This window comes from Aythya ferina (genome assembly GCF_964211825.1).
Source record: "Aythya ferina genome assembly, chromosome: Z".
In the NCBI taxonomy this organism is placed as follows: Eukaryota; Metazoa; Chordata; class Aves; order Anseriformes; family Anatidae; genus Aythya; species Aythya ferina.
Genome location: NC_140299.1, coordinates 18,983,186 through 19,003,743, shown reverse-complemented (window position 1 = coordinate 19,003,743; position 20,558 = coordinate 18,983,186). Strand labels below are relative to the sequence as shown.

Below are 20,558 nucleotides of genomic sequence, written 5' to 3'. Positions count from 1 at the left end.
TTGCTAAAGATGAACAAGAAATGATCTGACATCTGCCTTTGCATCACACTTACCAATAGTAGCTTAGGCAGGAGTAAAAAAACAGTTTGCACAGAAAACTTGCACACAGCAGAAAAATTATCAGCAACTTAAAAGATGAACTGGTTCCAGATTGTAATCATAAATAGAAAAATTGCAGAGGACAATAACAGGACATAAATGGAGGAGGGAAAAGTTTAATCCTGCCACTTTGTAAAATCTGTTGCTCAACTCTTTAGTGACACCATCATTGTAATGTGGCCCAGTCAAAAGGCAAATCATGTTGATCACATTACTCTTTCTTTCCAGCAACCTCTTTACTTTTCCCATTTATAAATGTGAATTATTTACCAACGATTGTAGTTATGGCTTCACAACTCCCCCACTATTACACTGTGCCCCTTGATAACTTTCCTGAAGCATGATACATCAGCAGTGAGGTGCTGAGATGTCTGCGGAAGAGCTGGAAGCAATTTCTGGGTTTTCACTGGAGGACCCAGCATCCCAAAAACATGTAGTTACTCTGGCAGAGAAACACCCACCAATATATAACTGGAATTGTTAGAAAGAACACTATGTAAAGTTATCGTTTTGGTATATGATCTTGTTATTGTCCTTTGATTTCTGCATTAAGAGGCAGAGAAAGGGATTAAAAGAAACAAGGCTAAATAAGACAGTGTGGGCTTCCGTGGCTTGCTACAGAGAGAAGAGGAGGCATGGGTGGCTGGTATCCGTATGTTGTAAAGAGAAATGAGGAACAGAGGGGATTCGTGTGAAACAATAGCACTGTAAGAGGAAAAAAAAAAAATGTATTCCTACTGTTTCTACAAGAAAAGTTAATTGGGCTGGGTGTTTTATATTTGCCTTTCACATAATATTAAAGTGCCCAGAAACAGGTAATGACCTGGATCCTCTCCGAACTGAATTCTGACTGGGAGTTCCTGTTTTCTGTGCAGTTTCACCTGCCTGCATTTGTTTCACTGCCACGTAGTGTCCCCCTGCACAGTGCAGACACAACCACTGCTGCAGCAGGCAGTTCTCCCAAAGCAGTGGATGCTCTCCTTGCCAGCCCAGCTCTCCTGTCTTACAGCAAAACTACCACAGAAAGAACACAGAAGCAGAAAGGTGTGAACACCCTCATAGCAAGGATCAAGAATCAATCCATTGGGTATTATTGCTCCAAATACAGTAAGGAAGATGAGCTGACTTGGCTGTCCCAGCAAGCCTGTGGCCTTGGACAGGAATTCCCAATGTGTGCATCCACACCTGCTGGGATGGAGGCAGCCCCACCAGCTTCTCGTGGGCAATGCTGGCATTTGCCTTCTAACCATACAGACACAGATACACCTGCCAGAGTGACTTGTCCTTCTGATGCACGCTTCCCAATGCTGCTTTAAGCCCTCTTGTATTAAATTTACCTCTAAATGACAATTTTCCTGCTTTAACATAGAGTTTTGGAGTTGTATATGTTAAAAAAATGTTAAGCTTTTCATGTGTGTTAGCAATGAAACCTTACTATCACGAGGGTTTATAGAGAGGCTCTCAAAGCTTACCATTCGTAGATGATTAGTCATGCTCTGTACTGCTGTTTGATATCTGGAATGGAATTTCGTTAATTTGCAGGCATTCTTAATGCACAGCATAATGTCAGAGATTACTGCTTTCCCACAAATGAAATTTTCTTCCTCTGATTAAAAGAATGTAATAGAAAAACAATGCAAGCATCTCGATTTAGAGCTGTTTCTGCTGGTTCAAAGAGCCAAGTGTTAATCAGACCCCACCATCTACTGGAACTCTACAGAATTACAGGGCTGCTTTGGAGACTGCATTCAGCAGGGCCCTGGCCTGAAAAATGCCGGAGACCAAAACAGTGCTCAGAGGAATCACTACACACTTGTCTTGCAGTTCACCAGAAAGCTGTTGGCAATCACCAATTTAGACACTGTAGTGATCAGTCAATAAATGTAAATAATGTACGATCTGATCTGGAGCAGACACCTTCCTTTTTCCTTATGTTATCTTGTAGAGCAAGCAATAATGGAATACATCATCATCATCATCATCCAAAGGCTTGAACATAAATTTCCCTTTACCTGTGCAATCCATGGCACTCCCCAGCTCCAGCTCCCTGGTGCCACAAACACAGATGTGCTCCCAGGGCAGACACTGTACTTTGACTCTCCTGCCTTGACAGGTGTCCACACCCACCCCTTCTGCTGCTCCACATGCACATCTGGCTGGCCTACTCCCTGTCTCTTAAAACTGACCTTACACCACACCAGAGGCATTGAATGCAGTTTCAGACCTGGAAATACCACAAGGAAGTCTTTGGAAGGTAAAGAGAGGGATCCTGTACTTTTTGTTCAGGGTTCCTCAGCTGCTTCCAACACTGGAAAAAGTCTTCAGAAGACATCTGTGTCAGCTGATAAAATTTTGTCAGTGCGATGGGTAATTTTACTGAAAAAAATTTGGAATGTTCCACTGTACCTGAATTGAATGTTCAGAATTGGAGCTTCTGTAAATTCTGACACACATTCAGTGGTCACAACCTGTTTAACCTGTCTCCATCCACTCTGGTGTCAACAGGCTTTATCTGAAGATTCAGGCTTGGCTGATGGGCATCTGAGCAGAGCACTGTTGGAGTAATGTTCAAGGCCTGTGTTGATGTCTTATTACCATGGAATATGAATTTAGGTCCCAGGTTTTGTCAAAATTCAGATTTCAATTCAATTTGATTTTCAAATAAGACTCTCTGGGGTTGTTCAGCCTGGAGAAAAGAAGGCCCTAGGGAGACCTTACAGTGGCCTTCCAGTGCCCAAAGGGGCCTACAGGAAAGCTGAGGAGGGACTCTTTGTCAGGGGGTGGCATGATAGGACAAGGGGGAATGCCTTTAAACTAAAAGAGGGTAGATTTAGATTAGATATAAGGAAGAAATTTTTACTGTGAGGGTGGTTAGGCACTGACACAAGTTGCCCAGAGAAGCTGTGGATGCCCCATCCCTGGAGGTGCTCAAGGCCAGGCTGGATGGGGCTTTGGGCAACCTGGGCTGGTGGGAGATGTCCCTGCCCATGGCAGGGAGTTGGAGCTGGGTGATCTTTAAGGACCCTTCCAACCCAAACTATTCTATAAGACAGACAGATGCTAAATGGTAAGGGTGACAAACTCACTGGGAGACTTCCCACTCCTTCCCATACCCAACACTTTGAGCAAAAATAAAAATTTGCTTTAGTTCATTGCACATAGATTATCATTTGGAAAAACAATACCCACAGAAGCAGTTACTGCTTGACAGTCTACTATAATTGCAGAACAGTCTCTCAGGTGTGATTTGTTTTTTGCTAAATTTGCTTTAGAGGATGCTAGTGATACCTAAAAAAAAAAAAAAAAAAAAAAAAAAAAAAAAAAATTGCACCTTTGAAGACATCCTCATTCTATTGATGTCAAGGGCAAAAATTCATACTGACTTAGCAGGGGATGTATTTAGCCTTATAAAGCAGAGAAGCAAGTACAGGAAATACTCTGTCTTACATTTCCTGTGGGAAGCTCTAAACTGTAGCTGTGACATGTTTCCCATTCCCTAGTCATGGCTTTATCTGGTGATTGCAAGACAGATTGTGCTCATTTGGTTTAGCCATGGGTCAGTCCCCACCAGAAAGAGAGGGACAACCCCACAACCCAGTGCTTCAATCTGAGTGGGACTGTGACTTCTCCATACACGTCTGAGTTTGATGTCATCGTTGATGTTGAGGATGCAGCTCCAAAATTCAACCAGGAGCCAGTTTATGTACAGCATGGTACTTAAAAGAATTTACAATCAAATTAATAAAATTAAATCATTATCATTTATTAGGAGCTGAAAGTGACGGTTGATTCTATCCCTTTTGCTCATTTTTACTTCCATTCATGAGATTACATGTTTACCAAGCAGTGTGCTTCGTGTGCCAACATGCAGGCTTCTGAAGAAAGCAGGGGAACACTTCACCCCTGGTGCTGCTGGTTCCTGGGAGTGCTCCAACAGGAGCATACACGGCTGCTCTGAGTGCCCTGTGAAGGCAGAACAAGGGGACTGGCAGTGTTGGGGTGAGAAATGGATGCAGAGATGTAACTGAGCAGAAACACTGCACACAAAGGACAGAGAGCCTCTTGCCACATGCAGGAAGCAGGAGCCACTTGTGGGGCCTTCTTAAGATCAGAGGGTGTGATAACCTGCAGTCCAAACCACAGGCTGCCCAAGAGACCTGCCTCCAGCTCCTGCCTCTCCTCCTCGGAGGCCACAGAGGCCGCAGCCCTTTGAGCAGTACCGAGGTGTTGGACCTGCGGGCTGTCTGAGAGCCAAGTGAGAGCCAGGACTACCAGCCGAGCCACCCTCCTGGTGGAGGTGACAGATGCTGACCATCTGTGTTAAACCTGTGGTGGTTTCACCCAGCTGGGCAGCTGAAATCCGCCACACCAATCCCTCACTCCCCTCCTCAAAGGGAAAGGGGAGAAAATATGATGCAAAGGGCTCAAGGGTTGAGATAAGGGCGGGGAGATCGCTCAACAATTATCATGACAGGCAAAACAGGCTCAGCATAGGGAGATTAATGTCATATATTAACCAACACCAGCAGACTGGAACAGTAAGAACTAAAAGCAAACTTAAAACACCTTCAGCTATGACATGGGGCTGCTGGGCTCTGCTCATAAACGCCACCCCTGCAGCCCCCTGCTACCAACAAAACCTTGCCACGTAACCGCAGACATGCCCTGTTCACACATCTGTGCACAACCAGCAGCTGCCACATGGTGGATCCCTCCTCACTGTAACAAAGCCAGAGATGATCCAAGCGTGAACAAGTCAGCAGAAGAGAAAAATGGAGCCAGCTTCTTGCCCCACAGTCCCACCACACAGCTCTCCATGGTCAGGACCCTTGAGCAGATCACACTGTCACGTTTTGGGGAATTTCAGCTCTGGTCTGCAGTTTCAAGCTGTCAAGGCTGTACTGCTTCCTGGACCATACAATCTTTTCCAAACAAATAGTTTGGATTTAGGTTCAGACACAGATGTCCGGGATGTAAATCAGCTGCAGATACAACTCCTACTGTGCCTACGTGTAAGTTATGTCTCTAGGATCTGTTGTAGCCACAGGAGTCAGGCAATGCAGCAGAATATAGTCAATAGGGTGAACAAGTCTAGGGCTGACCAAATGTGGACAGTTTTAGTGTAGACCTTCTCTGAACTCGGACCAAACATGCCTTGCCTTCCATTGTTTTTGTATGTTAGCTCACCTTCCTCAACAGTAGTGGCAAATCTTTTCCAATGCAGCAGTGTTAGGAAAGCTTGCCTTTACCCCTCCAAACCAGCGGCCCACTGGCAGCATTTCAGGAAAAGACCTGGTGATCCCCTGCTCTAAGTATGTACCAAATCAGCCTGTTTATTGTTACTTATTGTTATTTCTGCCATGCACACAACCTTAACCTGGCCAGATAAAACTGTGACTAGAGAATGGGAGAACATGTCACAGCTACAACTTAGAGTTTCCCATGTGAAATGTAAGACAGATTGAGTATTTGTTATACTCACCTCCCTGCTTTATAAGGCTAAATACATCCTCTGCTCAAAGTAGCAAAGCTCATCAGGATCACCTCCTCTTTACACTACACAGGCTGAGTTCCCAACTTAGGGAAGCACAGGCCCAACTAAAATAATAGCTTGAATACACAAATCTGCTGTTGCTTTTGTAGACACGGAGGGTTTGGAGCATCCTTTGAACTCCTATATTTGTTGTACTGCACTGTTGAAGTATCACTACCTACTTCAGCAACAATGATGTGCTCCTCAGTTACTTACTCAGTCCTTTCATTGCATCTTGTCCATTAATTAGGCATTAACACACTAAGATGACAATGGCTTGATTTTTTACATTCTGCATAGAGTGGTTAAATCAATAAATAGGTAACCTCTGAAAACATGATGTGAATAGCCACCCTCAGACACAGTGGTCCAGGCAGTGGCCCCATCAGGGCTGTCGGTGAGCGCAGCACATGCCGCTGGACCAGCACAGCGAGGCCAGCAGCACCCAGGCTGCACCGCAGCTTTGCACATGCTCCGTGTGCCAGCACAATCCCATTCACCCTCTGAGGCTTGTTTGTCTACGGGCAGCACTCTGCTGCTGAGGCTGGGAGAGCTGCAGCATCTCTCTGAGATGCTCACAGGCAGCTTTGCTCACTGAAGACGTTTTTCAGAAGCTCGGCTGAGCTTCCAGGGATGTCATTTTAAGAGCATCCCTAGCAAACAGAATATTCCGTCCCCATCAGGCTAATGATCATGTCCTTGGTTTGACAACAACATGCAAACATAAAGCAAGTTTAATTCTCTGACAAGAAGATGGGTGACAGCTACTACTGAATTGTTTGCTCTAATATGTGGAATTCCTCCCTGGAAACCCCAGAGATGCTTTTTGCCTGGTCTGGTTGTAAATAATGAGATAGATCACAATGGATTTCAGTTCCTCATCCGTGTTTGATCAGCACAAAGGTAAGTCACTGCTCCTAATTTCAAAAATCTGTGGTCCTCCCAGGCAGATGTACTAATGTTACTTGGCAGAATGAATGGCAAGAATTTTGGGGAAAGATCAGGTCTCATGGAGATCTATTTTTGTTACATAGGAGGGAATCCCCTCCATCAGTTTCAGGCATGGATATTTCAGCCTAAAGCTAAAGTTATTTTTAAAGATAAAATATTTCAGCAGATAAGCTACAGCATTTGATTGCTCATATGCCTAACATTGAGAGATGAATGCATGTATTTATTGCTTATATTGTATATTGGTGCTTTTATGAATATATATATTTATAAAACAATTGCCACATTAGCAATCAAAGCAATTTAAAATGGAGTAAAAAATAAAGAAAAGCTGGTTTTCCTAATCTACTAATTTGTATACACTGAGAGGACTAGGTGGTGATAAGTGATTGACTTTGCTTCAGTAAATGTTAGCTGTATCGACAAGTATTGCCATAACTATGAATTTAAGATATAGTTTAAAGAACCGAAGTGAAGATTTTCTACATAGTAAGGTTGCTATGGAAATACTAATGTCACTTTATCATGTGTTTTAAAGTTAAATGGTTGAATTTCATGTATTTGTTTGCCTGTACGGGCTTTTCTCTCTCGTAGCTGGTATTTCCCTCTGTACAGTGGTATTCCTTTCACATTCTCAGAGCAGGAAGCAGTCACTGTTTGATTATCTGTGTTGCAACAAATTTCTAAGTCAGCTTGCAAAATCATTTGTATGCAGTGGCTCCAGTTTCCAGTGCATGCCTGGAAAGAGTCACAGCTGATGTAGCCATGCTGGCCCCACACCAAACAGGCTGAGGCACGTATGCGTGCCACAGAAACACAGACAGGTTCTCACAGAACATGTGGAAGTCGTGTTTGGGACATTTTCCTTGAAAGGACAGAGGTACGGGGCTGACTGAGCTTTGGCAGCACCCAGCAGCCCTTGTTGAGCTCTCCTTCTGCAGGCAGTTTGTGCTGTACCCCAACACGGCTGTGCTTGGAGCTTGGGGAGGGTGAGGGGACACCTTGCTCAGCGCTGTGGGGTGGCTGATGGGCACAGGGCGGATGGAAGTGGTGCGGGCAGTGAGGCTGGAGCAAAACCAGGGCTGGCAAAGGAGCAGTGAGGTCTCCGGATGGATAAGAGAGCATAGAACAGTGCAGGAGACCACTGATCCAAAGCACTTATCCGGATAGAAAAGAGAGAGCTGGGAGGTAACATCTGTCAGTACCTCCCAGGACTTCTGCTCTGCTCCCCTCCTCCTGCCAGGACTCTGTGCACACCGACCCCATCCCTGTGTCCACCCAGCTGTGTCCTCCCTCCCCAGGGCCACACTCTGCTCACAGCACCTCCCCAGCAATACCCCCCTCCAGGTACACCCACTGTCCCCTCTCCACCACCGCTGTAGGAGCTGCTGGCTCATCAGAGGCTCAGACTTCAGTGCCTGTACTCCCCACTCACTGCGTGGGAGGAGGACAGGGAGCGCCTGCAGGAGCAGGCAGCGCACAGCAAGGGAACACTGAAACCACTAGTTATCGCACAAAGAGAGCTCTATTCGAGATGTGGAGTGCACGGTGAATTTTAGCTAAATAGCATGTTAGTCCTTGACATATGACACATTACCAATTTAAGCAGGAAGAGTATTTTTTAAGGAGAAGGAGCACGCTGCTCATTGGAGCAATTTATAAAAAGGTATAATTCTGACTAGCTATCAAGCACACCAAATCAGTATCTGTCAGCCCAATAAATCCTCCCCTGCAATCCCATTCTCCACCCCACCCACCAGAAAACTCCTCTCAGCTACAGGTCAAAAAAACAAGGTTCCAGGCTTAAAAATCACACTGCCTCTTTGCAACACTTCCTGTGGCATCACTCATTAATAGCTTATGTTACTACGAATAGTGATAGCAGTAGCAACGTGGTGCTTCAGAAAGCCATTATCAGACCCTGCTCCCCTCTCAGTACTTGTTAGGTGCCATTCAAATGTGTGCTGTGCTGTACTCGGCTTCTGATGTTTGCCGTGTAAACAGAGGAGCCAGACAAATACTTGGACTGCTACACTCATAGCCAGGCACACACACAGGTTATTATTTTGTTAAGCAATCAGGAAATCTGTAATATTAGAGAAAAAGTTACAATTTCCAAGATTTGCACTCATCCGCTATCATGCTAAGACCAGGAGGTGCCCGCCACTGCTGACATAGGTTATTCCCGTACTTCCGGAGAGGCACATCCCATTACCTGAGACATCAGGGAGCTGGGAGAAGGGGATGCTAACTGCATCAACTGGATGCAAAGGTTTTTTTTCCAGTGGTAAAAATCACTGCAAAGTGAGATCACAGTGGTGCATTTCAGTCCATGTTTGGGATTCGTTGTCTTTTGGTGAAACCAGGCAGCATCTTTTTGTTGAAATCACATAGCTGTCTAGTATCGTGTCCTGATGATAAACCCTGGAAAATCACAGGAGTTTGGCTACTGGGTGGGTGGGGAGCGGAGATGGGGTGCAATAGGGTGTGTTTGCATGAAAGAGGGAAGTAAATTATGTACATAAATATTTCTTCTCCCCAGTTAACATAAATTATACTGTCATCCATCTTTCAGTTGTAAAAATTTGTGAATTTTAGCAGTGCTAAATCTATCATTGTCCACGCCATGTACACTAAGCTAACCTGCAATGACTTCATTTAGATATTTGAAACACAATGCAATAGGAAGCGAGCACTTACGTACATCCAATATTCACTTTACTAAACAACAGATCAACCGACATCACAAATTAAGTAAAGCAGACATCCTTCACATGAGAATCAGAGGAGTGTTAGTGTCACAATCAGTGTAATTTCATTGCTATAAATCCTGTGATCACTCTGTATGTTTCTTTATACACCTCCTTTCATCCCCAAAGACTCATCCTATCTGGAACAAACGACATGCTTTAATACTGCAGCTTATTTCAAATAAGTTGTCTTTTAAGTTTGGTGCTTTCTCAGCATTTTAGCTATGAAAGAAAATGTCACAACCTTGCATGCCGTTTGGTCTTTGCTCTTTAAGGCTCTTCCAGACCTTCCTACAGCACTGCTGTGCCAGCCTGTTGTTTCTCCCTCCCCATGCTCCACATATTGGCTGTTAGTTGGACCTTCTTCCTTCCTGAAGCTTCCTTTCACCAGTGGCACAGTATTTTTCCAAAATACAATGCATCTGAAACAGCACCAGTGCTCACTGGCATTTACAGAACCGAAAGACAATAAAAAAAATAAAGCTAACACATTTGCAGACAGAGGGCCAGGCATTTGGCTGTTTGTGATCCCTTTATGGCTCATGATGCTAGTGCCCCAAGATGCAGCCCAGCTCCCAGCAAGAGAGGAGGGAGCCACTCAGTGCCTCACTGTCACTTTCCCAAAATGCCCACTCTCCAGACCATTCCTCCTTTGCCCAGGAAGGTGTCTGCCAAGAGAAAGGCCCTACAAATTTTGCAGCCAGACCCCCTCATTCCTGGACAGGGTAAATTGGAGGAAGATGAAACAGGAGACACCACATCACCTGCAGCCAAGTGCAGCCAGGGTGAATGCCACCCAGGACCCCTTGGCTTTTCCTGCTCCCTGTCCCTAAGAAGCACCAGAACACCACACATCTCTCTCGCCCTCTCCCTTCACCAGAGACACTGGTCGTGTTAGAGACACCCTGGACACTCACGCCACTGTCCCCTAGCAGGCGTGAGGTCCATGTTCTGCTAAGAGCAGGTGCAAGGAAAACTCATTCATCTGTTCATTCATCCATTCATTCACTTGTTCATGCATCATTCAGAATTTGCTTCCTCTCGTTATATAGGAGAACAATTGCTTTGAGGACAGCAAAGCCACAGGGGAGAAAGCATTTTGGTTTCAGTTAAATGAAAAATGGTAGAGGGAATCTGTGTCCCAGGTGCAGGTGTGCATCCATGCCTTTCATCTTCCTGCTACCTTGCCCTCTGGGTAAGCAACTGTTCTGCTCAGGAGATGAAGAATTTCTGCTCAGGAGATGGAGAATTTCTTTTCTGCCTGGATTGCTCTACTCCAGACTTACAGTAGGAAAATGTAACGGTTATTACAAGGCAAAACAGCAAAAAGAATAAAAGTTATATGTGTAATGGATAAAAGGAGGTGATGACCCCTTTGATCTACTGTATGTACCTATACATCTAATGATTTCTTTCCCCATGCCAGCAGCATCTTCTCTGCACCAGTCCCATAAGATAGCCACCACATGCAGCTGTGAGAGGCATTTTGTCAGTGCTCTCAGCTGGTCCCTCCTGGGTACCTTCAGACTGGCCAAGGGAAGCAGTGCCAGTGCTGAATGCCTGCCTTGTCCCTTTTGCATCCCAGCCCATTGCAAAGTCCACTTTAAGTACCAGACCTGATCTTGTTTTAACATCTGTTTGCTGAGTTTAACAATTGTGAGAGCAGTTTGCAGACCGGATTTGATACAGAAACTTGATTAATGGACACTGTGGTAAAGTCTCTTCTTTATTCATGTACTAGTCACTGATGATGACTGTCCAGATGCAAGGGCTCTTCACGTCCCCCGATCCTCCAAGCACCCTGAGCAGCACGCAGGTCAGAGCTTCTGGGCCAAATGATCAGTTTGTTGAGTGATAGACTCTCTACTAGAACAGAAACTAAGTTAGCATTTTTAATTTACAAATTTTACCAAACGTGTAATTTAAAAGACCAATTAGAGGAGAAAAAGAAAGGAAATTCACGTCAGTGGAGTAGTGATGAAATGGGAACCTCTGCACTAGTGAAGGCAGATTAAATATCAGCTCTCTAGTTTTCCCAAACTCATAATCAGAGCTCCAGATTTGAGATACTTACCTTTCCCAGGTAAGAGTTGATTGCATTTCCATGGCAGCCAAGTTTTAAAGCAGAGAGTGATGATGGTGTCCCAGGCACAGAAGGTCTTGTGTGGGCAATTACACTGGGTTGCAAAGCCCCATGTGGAGCTAATGAGGGTTCACCTGCCACATGTTAACACAAGCATGAATAGGGTGGCAAATACTTTAAAATTATCTTTAAAGATGTTTTCTCACTCAAATATATATATATTTAATGTTTAATATAATTTATATCAATGTGGTAATATTAAAAAGACTGTACTAACACTTTTCAAATTCTCTTTAAACATCTCTTTTTCTGCACTGCTTAAGTATTTATGCTATTTCCAGAAAACACAACCATAAGGAAAAGTCATCAGTCACTTAACCTGTCTTTCTTTTAATCAACTTTCTCATGTGATTTAGGCATCAGCTTTACTTTCTCCTGTTAACAAGGTGGTGCAGTGGTGGGACAACAGTTGTGCTCTGAGTTCTGACCCCAGCGTTGGCAAACAATACATCACACTGCAGCTGTACCTTCTTCCTGAGTTAGCAGAGATCAGAAATTCCTCTTTCAAAATTAAGGATGAGACCATAGCTGACTGAAACCAAACACCTAGACCACTTCATTGTGACATCAGATTTGACCCTACACCAAAAAACTATATATATTTCATTAGACTCCTGGTGCTAAGAGGTTAACGGCCACCTGAAGCCAAAGGAAATGTAGGCATGCACAACATGGGATGAGCAGCCTAGAAGCATGTTACTAGTAAAAGAGAATCCATAAACAAGGAAAATCTCATTCAGTCCTTTAGCAACCAAAATCTGTTCAGGGTCTGGTCCTACAAGACAGGCTTGTGAAGGTTTTCCTTCCATTGCAAGGGCCACAAAAAATAATCACTTGTGTTTAAACTCAGTAGATAGAAAGTCATAAAAATAGTGCAGCTTCAAACTCAGTGCTTTCCATGGAAAAGGATAATGAAGAGAGCAACATGCTCCGCATTGGTCACCTGTGTGACTCGCAGAGTTGAAAAGTATGTTCAGAATTCCAATCCCAATGGATAATGCATTGCCAAACATTGGCAGCTAATAATTTTTACTTCCAATAAGAGTTTCTAAATTATAAAATGTCATATAAAAGCAAGAAATAGACATGCAAGCATATTTACTAACCTAGCCTAACAAGCAAAATTAGTAAATGTTGTAATTGATTGTTGAGTGCCCGGTAAAGCTTCTAAACCACTCAGGAATATAATTTCTCCTTAAATTAATCATCTCAGTGATGTGTTTAGCTATCAGTGCCTCTGAAACTAATTTGGCTTAGATCAAGCTGTTGGGCTTTCGCTAGATTTGTCCCCTTTGTCTGCTTCACAAGTTAGGGACTTCCTTTGTCTTCTCTGCAAATCTAGTCCAAAATAGCCCTATGTGCTTTTCTGAATATTAAATTTGAATACATGACTTAAGTACATATTGGTACATGGTTCATGCCTATTTCTAAAAATAAAATTAATTTTCTTGAGATTAGTTCATAATCTCACCAAATATCAATGATATTTTCATGCACATAAATATATTCCCACACAAAACCATGCCCTTCTGTCATTTAATTCTTCTGTTTTGCAGGTAGCTGTGCTTTTAGATAAGTCAAGGGGAACAGTAAAAATGCCACATTGGCACAGATTTACTGAGGGTGTTGGGGGACTGCTTGTGGTTTGCATCCCTCCCTGTTTTAAACAGGCTCTGTGTCTCCCCTTGTCACAGACCTTGTAATTTTAAACTGCTCTGGTCTTTGTTTCAGATTTTCCCCAAAATCTTCTCAGGAACTGAGGAATAAGGTGTTTTTACAGTAGTGCTTGGGTCTAAGACATATCATTTAAAATGTTGTTTTTTTTTTTTTTTTGTTTTGTTTTTCTTTTTATTAGCCTTAACTGTTACTTAGCTGTTAGGTTTGTTTGGCAATCGGCTTTTCTCTGCCATCTCTAGAATAAAATGTATAGAACTCTGCCCTCCCAATCTACTGATTATAGTCTTCTTGATGATTATCAATGTTTTCTGTGAAAATAAGTATTTGAAGAAAGCACACCCCTTCTTTAGCAAACCACTGTCAAGTTTTGTGATAGGATTGCGGGTCTCTTCCCAGGGCATAGCATCCAGTGGAAAGAGCTCACAGCTGACTAAAATAAGGGACAATACTGAAACTGTAAACACCTGTTGTGTTCCAGTGTCATCCTATCTCATAGAAGTGTAGTCAGTAATATAATGAGCCAGCTCAGTTATTACTTTATTGTTTCTCAATTCACGATGCATTAATATGAGTATGATTTCTTATAAGAGGTGGAAACTTTCCACAAGTTGTATTATGCCATTTCAGCATCTATGTCAGACAGTTTTTGGAAGAAGTTAATGGTGAAATAAGTTTCAGATGACTAAGAAAAGCCACTGTGCTGTTTGTATACACTTCATGCCATTTCAAGTTACAGAGCTGTGATGGTTTTCCTCAGGTGGGCAGCTGAGCTCTCTCACTCCCCCTCCTCAAAGGGCAGGGGGGAGAAAATATGACGAAAAGGGCACAAGGGTTGAGATAAGGACTGAGAGGTCACTCGACAATTATTGTGATGGGCAAAACAGACTCAGCACAGGAAGATAGTAAGACTTATTGCCTATTACTAACAAGCTAGAGAAGTGAGAAACGAAGGAAAGAAACCAAAAACGCCTTTCCCCCATCCACCCTCTTCCACCTGCTCCCCCTGTGTGGTGCAGAGGGAGGATGAATTGAGGTTGCTGCCAGTCAGTAGCACTTCATCTCCACCGCTCCTTTCCGGTCCCTCTCTGCCCCTGCTCCCCATGGGGTCCCTCCCATGGATGCTGTCCTTCCCCAACTGAGCCTGCGGGGGCTGCCCACAGGCAGCAGCTCTTCAAGCACTGCTCCCACACGGCTCCATCCCACGGGGTCCATCCATCCCCCAGGAGCAAACTGCTCCAGCACGGGTCCCCCACGGGTGGGGGCAGCTCCCCCCAGACCCCCTGCTCCTGCGTGGGCTCCTCTCCACGGGCTGCAGCTCCGGCCCGGGGCCTGCTCCTGCGGGGGCTCTCCATGGGCCGCAGCCTCCTCCAGGCCACATCCACCTGCTCCACCGGGGGCTCCTCCACCCATGGGGGGGCTGCAGCGTGGAGATCTGCTCCATGTGGGACCCATGGGCTGCAGGGGGACAGCCTGCTCCACCAGGGGCCTCTCCCTGCATAGGCCACAGGGGAACTGCTGCTGCCTGCCTGCAGCACCTCCTGCCCTCCTGCTGCACTGCCCCGGGGGGCTGCATGTAGGGCTGGCTCTCACTCCTTGCTCTCCCAGCTGCTGTAGCACAGCAGGGTTTTTTCACTTTCTTAAATCCGCTCTCCCAGAGGCACAAACAATATTGCTTGTTGGCTCAGGGCAGCAGCGGGCCTCTGAAGCTGGCTGAAATTGGCCCTTATCTAACATGGGGCATCTACTGGGGCTCTGTTCACAGAGGCCATCCCTGCAGCCACCCACTACCAAAACCTTGCCATGTAAACCCACTACAACATTCACACACATTCAGTGAAACATGCTATTATTTTCACTGTTAATCATTCGTACTTGCTCTCTGCTTACTCATGGATGTACTCCTCCGTATAGGTGATGCAGCAGAAGAGATTGACCTGACTGTAGTTTACCAAGCAGCAGCTAATGGTGATGTGAACACACTAACTGCAGTGATTCGAGAAGATCCTTCCATCCTGGAGTGCTGCGACAGTGAGGGTAAACGGGGGCTGAGCTTTTTCTCAGGGGATTAGGGGCTTCAGATTCCAATTAAACTTTCCATTCTTAAATCCTGATTTTTGTGTTCAGAAAATTGTGCTTAGTAGCAGAATATGGGAAATTTGAGTTATTCTTTTGAACATCCACTAGAAATGCATAATTTAGAGATTTCTTTTCCCCTGTAACTCTAAGGCTTTTTGTTTTTTGTTTTTTTGTTTTTGTTTTTTTTTTCTTACAAATAAAAATAAGCTTATTTAACATAAACAAACAGAACTGTATCAAGAATTTATCTTCTTCGGAAAGGTGCTTGAGAAACTGCTGTCCTTTCAAGGAAGGAAGAAGATTTTTATCAAAGCTAAATCCTATAAATTCTATACATCTCTAGAGTAAAAGTTTCCAGGAATTTGCACTTTAAAAGTATGTGCACAGGTACAATTAAATTTGAAATATTTTGTTATGTGATTTTTTGCCAAAGGGCTAACTGTACCATATGCAATGAACTAACTGATCTGTTTAATCTGTGAGACTGCATTCCTTTTCCTTTCTGTTCAGATTTCTATATAACACTGTTACAAAGCACTCTCCCATGGCTTAGTTTTATATGCATCCATTTTCCATGTCTATTAAAGCTACAGATCCCAGCAACCTTTTTTCTAGAAAATCTTTTTTTAGTCAAGAGTATATTTTATTGCAATTTCTTTAGAAGGATTAATATTAACACCATGTATTCAAATCCTTATCAGTACGAAGGGCTCTGAGTGGAGGTAGACTGATTAAAAACAGGAAGCATTTCAGCTCCAGCTCCAGTTGTTTACTAGGTTGTACATAAAATGTAACTAAGACCAGTCTTGCAAGAAAAAATATGGGGCTGTATCCTACACATATGGCAGAGTGTGCATAACCTTAGCTTGAATAATGTGTATTTATTTGCTCAACAGTCTCACTGAATTCAGACAGAATAATTATTCTTCAGTTGTGCCTTGTTGCATGTTATGGCTTCTAACATTCAAATTTATTCCCATTTTAGTAACTTGAAATTGCTTTGTCAGATTATGCAGGAAAGACTTTGCTGTTGTTGAGCAGTTAACAGAATGGAAGGAAGGGGAAGCAATTAAATTATATTGTAATATGGAGTATTAAATAAATCTGATTATTAAGTTTGAACATAGATTTCAGTCTCTTTCCAGCACAGGAATGGTTTGCAGAATATAAAATAAGTTCTCGTGATGGCAGAAAAGAAACTACTCCAGGGCAAATCCAGTCTTTAAAATAAGTTGTTGTCTACATAAAGCATCATCTCAAACACATACAGCTTTGCATAAGACATAGCTTGATTTCATACCTCTTTTGAACACATAACACAAAATAAAGCTGTGGTTCGAGAAAATTAGCCAAACATAACCTGGCAACTATTCACTTTGAAGAATATCAGCCTTCAAAATGGTGTACAAAGTCAATAATTTGTATGGTAAACGTGTCAATAGAAAAACAATATTTATTCCAGACGTAAAGTTAATGAAACAAGGCTTTTGCTCTGAAGTTATGTTCTTTCTGTAATCAGTAGCAATCTAGCTGGCATGGGAGTTACTTCCTGCCTGAAAAAAAGCTGAGCAGAGCTGTTGGAGAATTGTGAGAGAAAGGACTTGTTAATTTGCCAGTGCTAACATCAGCAAATAACAAAATATATCTCTCTTATGGCTTTGACAAAATAAAAGTTGTAAAAGAACACTTGACTTTCTTCCCCAGGTTGCACACCTTTGATGCATGCTGTGTCAGGACGCCAGGTCGATACCGTGAAGCTTTTACTGAAGATGGGAGCCAATATTAATACACAAGATGCTTGTGGACGTACCAGTTTATCTGTGGCAACTTATCTGGTACCAAGTCTTGGGGGAGGAGGATGGAAAGATAGGTGGAGTGAAGAGAGGAAATAAGTAGAGCAAATAAGATTTCTGTTTGTATTACAGAAGGGAAAAAAAAAAAAAAAAAAAAGACAAAATATTGGGTTCTAGATAGCAGTGAAGGTCCTCTGTGTGGTTTCAGGAGTCACTGGTTTTCTGTGCACTGGAAAAGAGCTTGAAGCTCCTTCCCAGCTTTAATACGAAGATTAACTTCTCCCATCTCACCCTCCGTATCAGATTTTCATGCTGTAGGAAACATATTCCTATCTCAACTTTGGGTGGCCAGCAAGCATGTTTACCTGTACTCCCCATGACCTAGGGCATTGGTTTTCCCTTCATTACAGAGCTGGACCTTGAATGGCCAGGTTCAAGGTGCTGCAAATATCAGCATAGATACTCAGTTCTTAAGCAAATCCAACCCCCCACTAAACCCACATGCAAGTGACAGTAGGGGAAGACATCTCATCAAGAAATTTGGGAAGGGAGATGTGGTGCTGTCTGTCAGAAACGCCAAAAGATGGTCCTCTTTTCCTTAGTCTGCTTTTCCTCACTAGAGGGAATTCAGATCTCAGGGAGAGGATGGGGACCAGGTTAGTTGGGCAGAAGGGTTAACCATAGGCTTTCTTGACTCGTTGGAAAGAAAGGAGGAAGGAATGTTTACCCATAGTGCTTGATATGAGTTCTGGCTGGATGACTGCCAGTACATTTAAACAGATATAGTGGCAGCCTGAGTAAGTCTCATCACTTGCATCTAGTTTATTCCTGCAATTTCAAGACAAAAACAATGTTTCTGCTAAGCTATTAGACATTCAGCCAGAAAATATGTGTAGAAAGAAGCAAAACATGCTTATTCACAGACACTTATTCAGTGCAAGGGGCATGCCTCACTTACTTGAGGATAAACATTTCCTCTGCCAGATATTAAAAAAAAAAATCCCGTAATTAGTGTCATGCTCCATTTTTCCTTCCTCTTTTCCCAGAGGGGAACAAATATTCTTTGGAAAAAGAGAAATGACTGGAAAAGATTTAAGCCACCCAGGCTTCAAAGTTTCCATTTCAGTTTCTGTGATGGATATAATCAGAGGTCTAGAGAGCATTGGCTGTGATGTCAGTCCAGAGAACTGAATTCAGCAGAGCTCCATGTTCAAAATCACATGCAGAATTCGGCAGTCTTGTACTTCCACCAGAAACCACAACAGGGATGTTCTGACTTTCCTCTGTGAATGCTGGAGATGTTGATCCAACATAGCTCATACAGGAGGCAATGGTCTTTATCGGTTGCTTGCAGAGGTCTGAAGAAAATACTTGAACACGTACTTGACTTCCCTGTGATTTAAGCATATGCTGAAAAATTTATGCAATTGCAACCAGGTTGTTTACATGCTGTTTTGCTGAAGTGATCAATAGAAGGTTTTAGTCCAAGAACTGATTCATTCCATCTGTTCTCGTGCTGTTCTTAGCCTACCATTGTCACTAATTCAAACTTCTGCAGCAATGTTTGTAAGACCACACTCTGAGGCTCTTTAGTATTGATTTGCCTTCCCTGCTAAAATCTCATAAAGCAAATAAGATTAAGTGCTCTTGTTCATGGTTTAAACTAGCATAATTAAATTCACATGCAGGAATATGTGTAGCATTTGCTGGTGATACAGGAATTAGCAGATTTTTAATCACTGTTTATTCATTCACTGCTTGCCATAGCTGCAGGAAAAGAAAAAAGAAAAAAAAAAAAAAAAAGAAGGAAAAGGAAAAAAAGGGGGAAGGAAGAGAGAAGGGAGAGGGGAAGAGAGGGGAGGGGAGGGGAGGGGAGGGGAGGGGAGGGGAGGGGAGGGGAGGGGAGGGGAGGGGAGGGGAGGGGAGGGGAGGGGAGGGGAGGGGAGGGGAGGGGAGGGGAGGGGAGGGGAGGGGAGGGGAGGGGAGGGGAGGGGAGGGGAGGGGAGGGGAGGGGAGGGGAGGGGAGGGAAGGGAAGGGAAGGGAAGGGAAGGGAAGGGAAGGGAAGGGAAGGGAAGGGAAGGGAAGGGAAGGGAAGGGAAGGGAAGGGAAGGGAAGGGAAGGGAAGGGAAGGGAAGGGAAGGGAAGGGAAGGGAAGGGAAGGGAAGGGAAGGGAAGGGAAGGGAAGGGAAGGGAAGGGAAGGGAAGGGAAGGGAAGGGAAGGGAAGGGAAGGGAAGGGAAGGGAAGGGAAGGGAAGGGAAGGGAAGGGAAGGGAAGGGAAGGGAAGGGAAGGGAAGGGAAGGGAAGGGAAGGGAAGGGAAGGGAAGGGAAGGGAAGGGAAGGGAAGGGAAGGGAAGGGAAGGGAAGGGAAGGGAAAGTTTTTCCATTAAAATCAATGGGTGAGTTACTCTGAGACAGACTACAAAAAAAAAAAACATACTGAGTAGGGAGAGACCTATATTGGAGAAACAAAGTATATTTCCTCAGGTGGCAGAAACAGCTAGGGTCACATATGAATGTCAGAACCACCAAACAAGTATCTAGCCTAATGCATTTTACTTTTTTCTTTGACATGCTGTAATTTCTTTTTCAGGGATGGCTGGAAGGCTGTGTAAGCCTGCTCAGAAACGGTGCTAAGCAGAACATACCTGATAAAAATGGAAGGTTGCCACTACATGCTGCTACTGCAGAGCCTGATGTGAGGTATGTCTCAGGCTCCACCAGCATTTGCTGGTTGAATCTCAACAGGTAGTCCCCAAAACCATCTACCCAGCCCAATGGGGAGCCCATCCCAGGCTGTCATAGGGGCGGAGAGCAGGAAAAGCATTGCCTAATGCTTCTATAACAGGGGTACATAGTCAAGCAAGGTGAGGAGACTGATACAAAATAACAACAGCAGGAGAAAAAAAATGGAGAAAAAGTAGTAAAATTGAAATATATGTGTATAGTAAAGGTTGAAACTCTAGTTTCTCTTGATCGTTCTGGCACCACTCCACAAGAAATGTTACAACCAGTTCTTTATTTCTGGGTTTCTCCTCCAAGTAACATGGGCCAGCATGAGAAAAGTTTTCCACATGACAATCTCTCTGAGAGCCCCTGCTGTGAAGGGGAAGCTGAGGTTTGGTGGAAAGTCTCGTTTTTAACTACTCCTACTGGTAAAAACTAAAGCATGCCTCTTGAGAGGAAGTTCCAACACACGTCCTCTTTGTCTCATTCTAGCCTGTGATAATAGGAAGGTTTAACATATATTAAGTCTTGATTTGTACTTACTAATAAATTCACTTAAAAAAATAGGAAGTAAATCGTGTTTGGAGGAACAGGAAGGTATCAGAGACAGTTAAAACATTCAGTAGATGTTAAATATTCATGTGACTTTATCACTGAGGTTATGGATTTGTCATTGTCACCATAGCAGGCCTGCCCAGAGCTCTGTGCATTTCTGCTGATCTTGCTCTCTGGCCTTTTTTAATAGCTTACTTCATTTTCCACCTTCATCATTGCTTTTCATGCATCACTTGGAGAGAATAGTTTAAGGTT

At 43.7% G+C, this 20,558-nt stretch overlaps 1 protein-coding gene and 1 long non-coding RNA gene across 5 annotated transcripts in view; one reads left to right on the top strand and one right to left on the bottom strand.

Annotated features, from left to right (window-relative positions):
- Positions 1–6,122: 6,122 nt before the first annotated feature.
- Positions 6,123–20,558, top strand: part of ANKRD55 (ankyrin repeat domain 55) — a 50,192-nt gene continuing 35,756 nt past the window's right edge. For 3 of the 4 annotated variants that reach the window (XM_084504384.1, XM_084504383.1, XM_084504386.1), the window contains exons 1-4: positions 6,123–6,535; positions 15,065–15,187; positions 16,934–17,064; positions 19,615–19,724. In XM_084504384.1, the coding sequence (XP_084360510.1) occupies positions 6,496–6,535; positions 15,065–15,187; positions 16,934–17,064; positions 19,615–19,724 (404 nt within the window). In that variant the 5' untranslated portion in view covers positions 6,123–6,495. Of the gene's footprint in view, positions 6,536–15,064; positions 15,188–16,932; positions 17,065–19,614; positions 19,725–20,558 lie in introns of those variants that run through there. The other variant, XM_084504385.1, reaches the window with a different exon arrangement.
- LOC311427795 lies at positions 9,280–11,494 on the bottom strand. Its single transcript, XR_014687567.1, has 2 exons — positions 11,408–11,494; positions 9,280–11,199 (listed from the first exon to the last, which is right to left on the bottom strand). It is a non-coding gene; the product is annotated as an uncharacterized lncRNA (long non-coding RNA).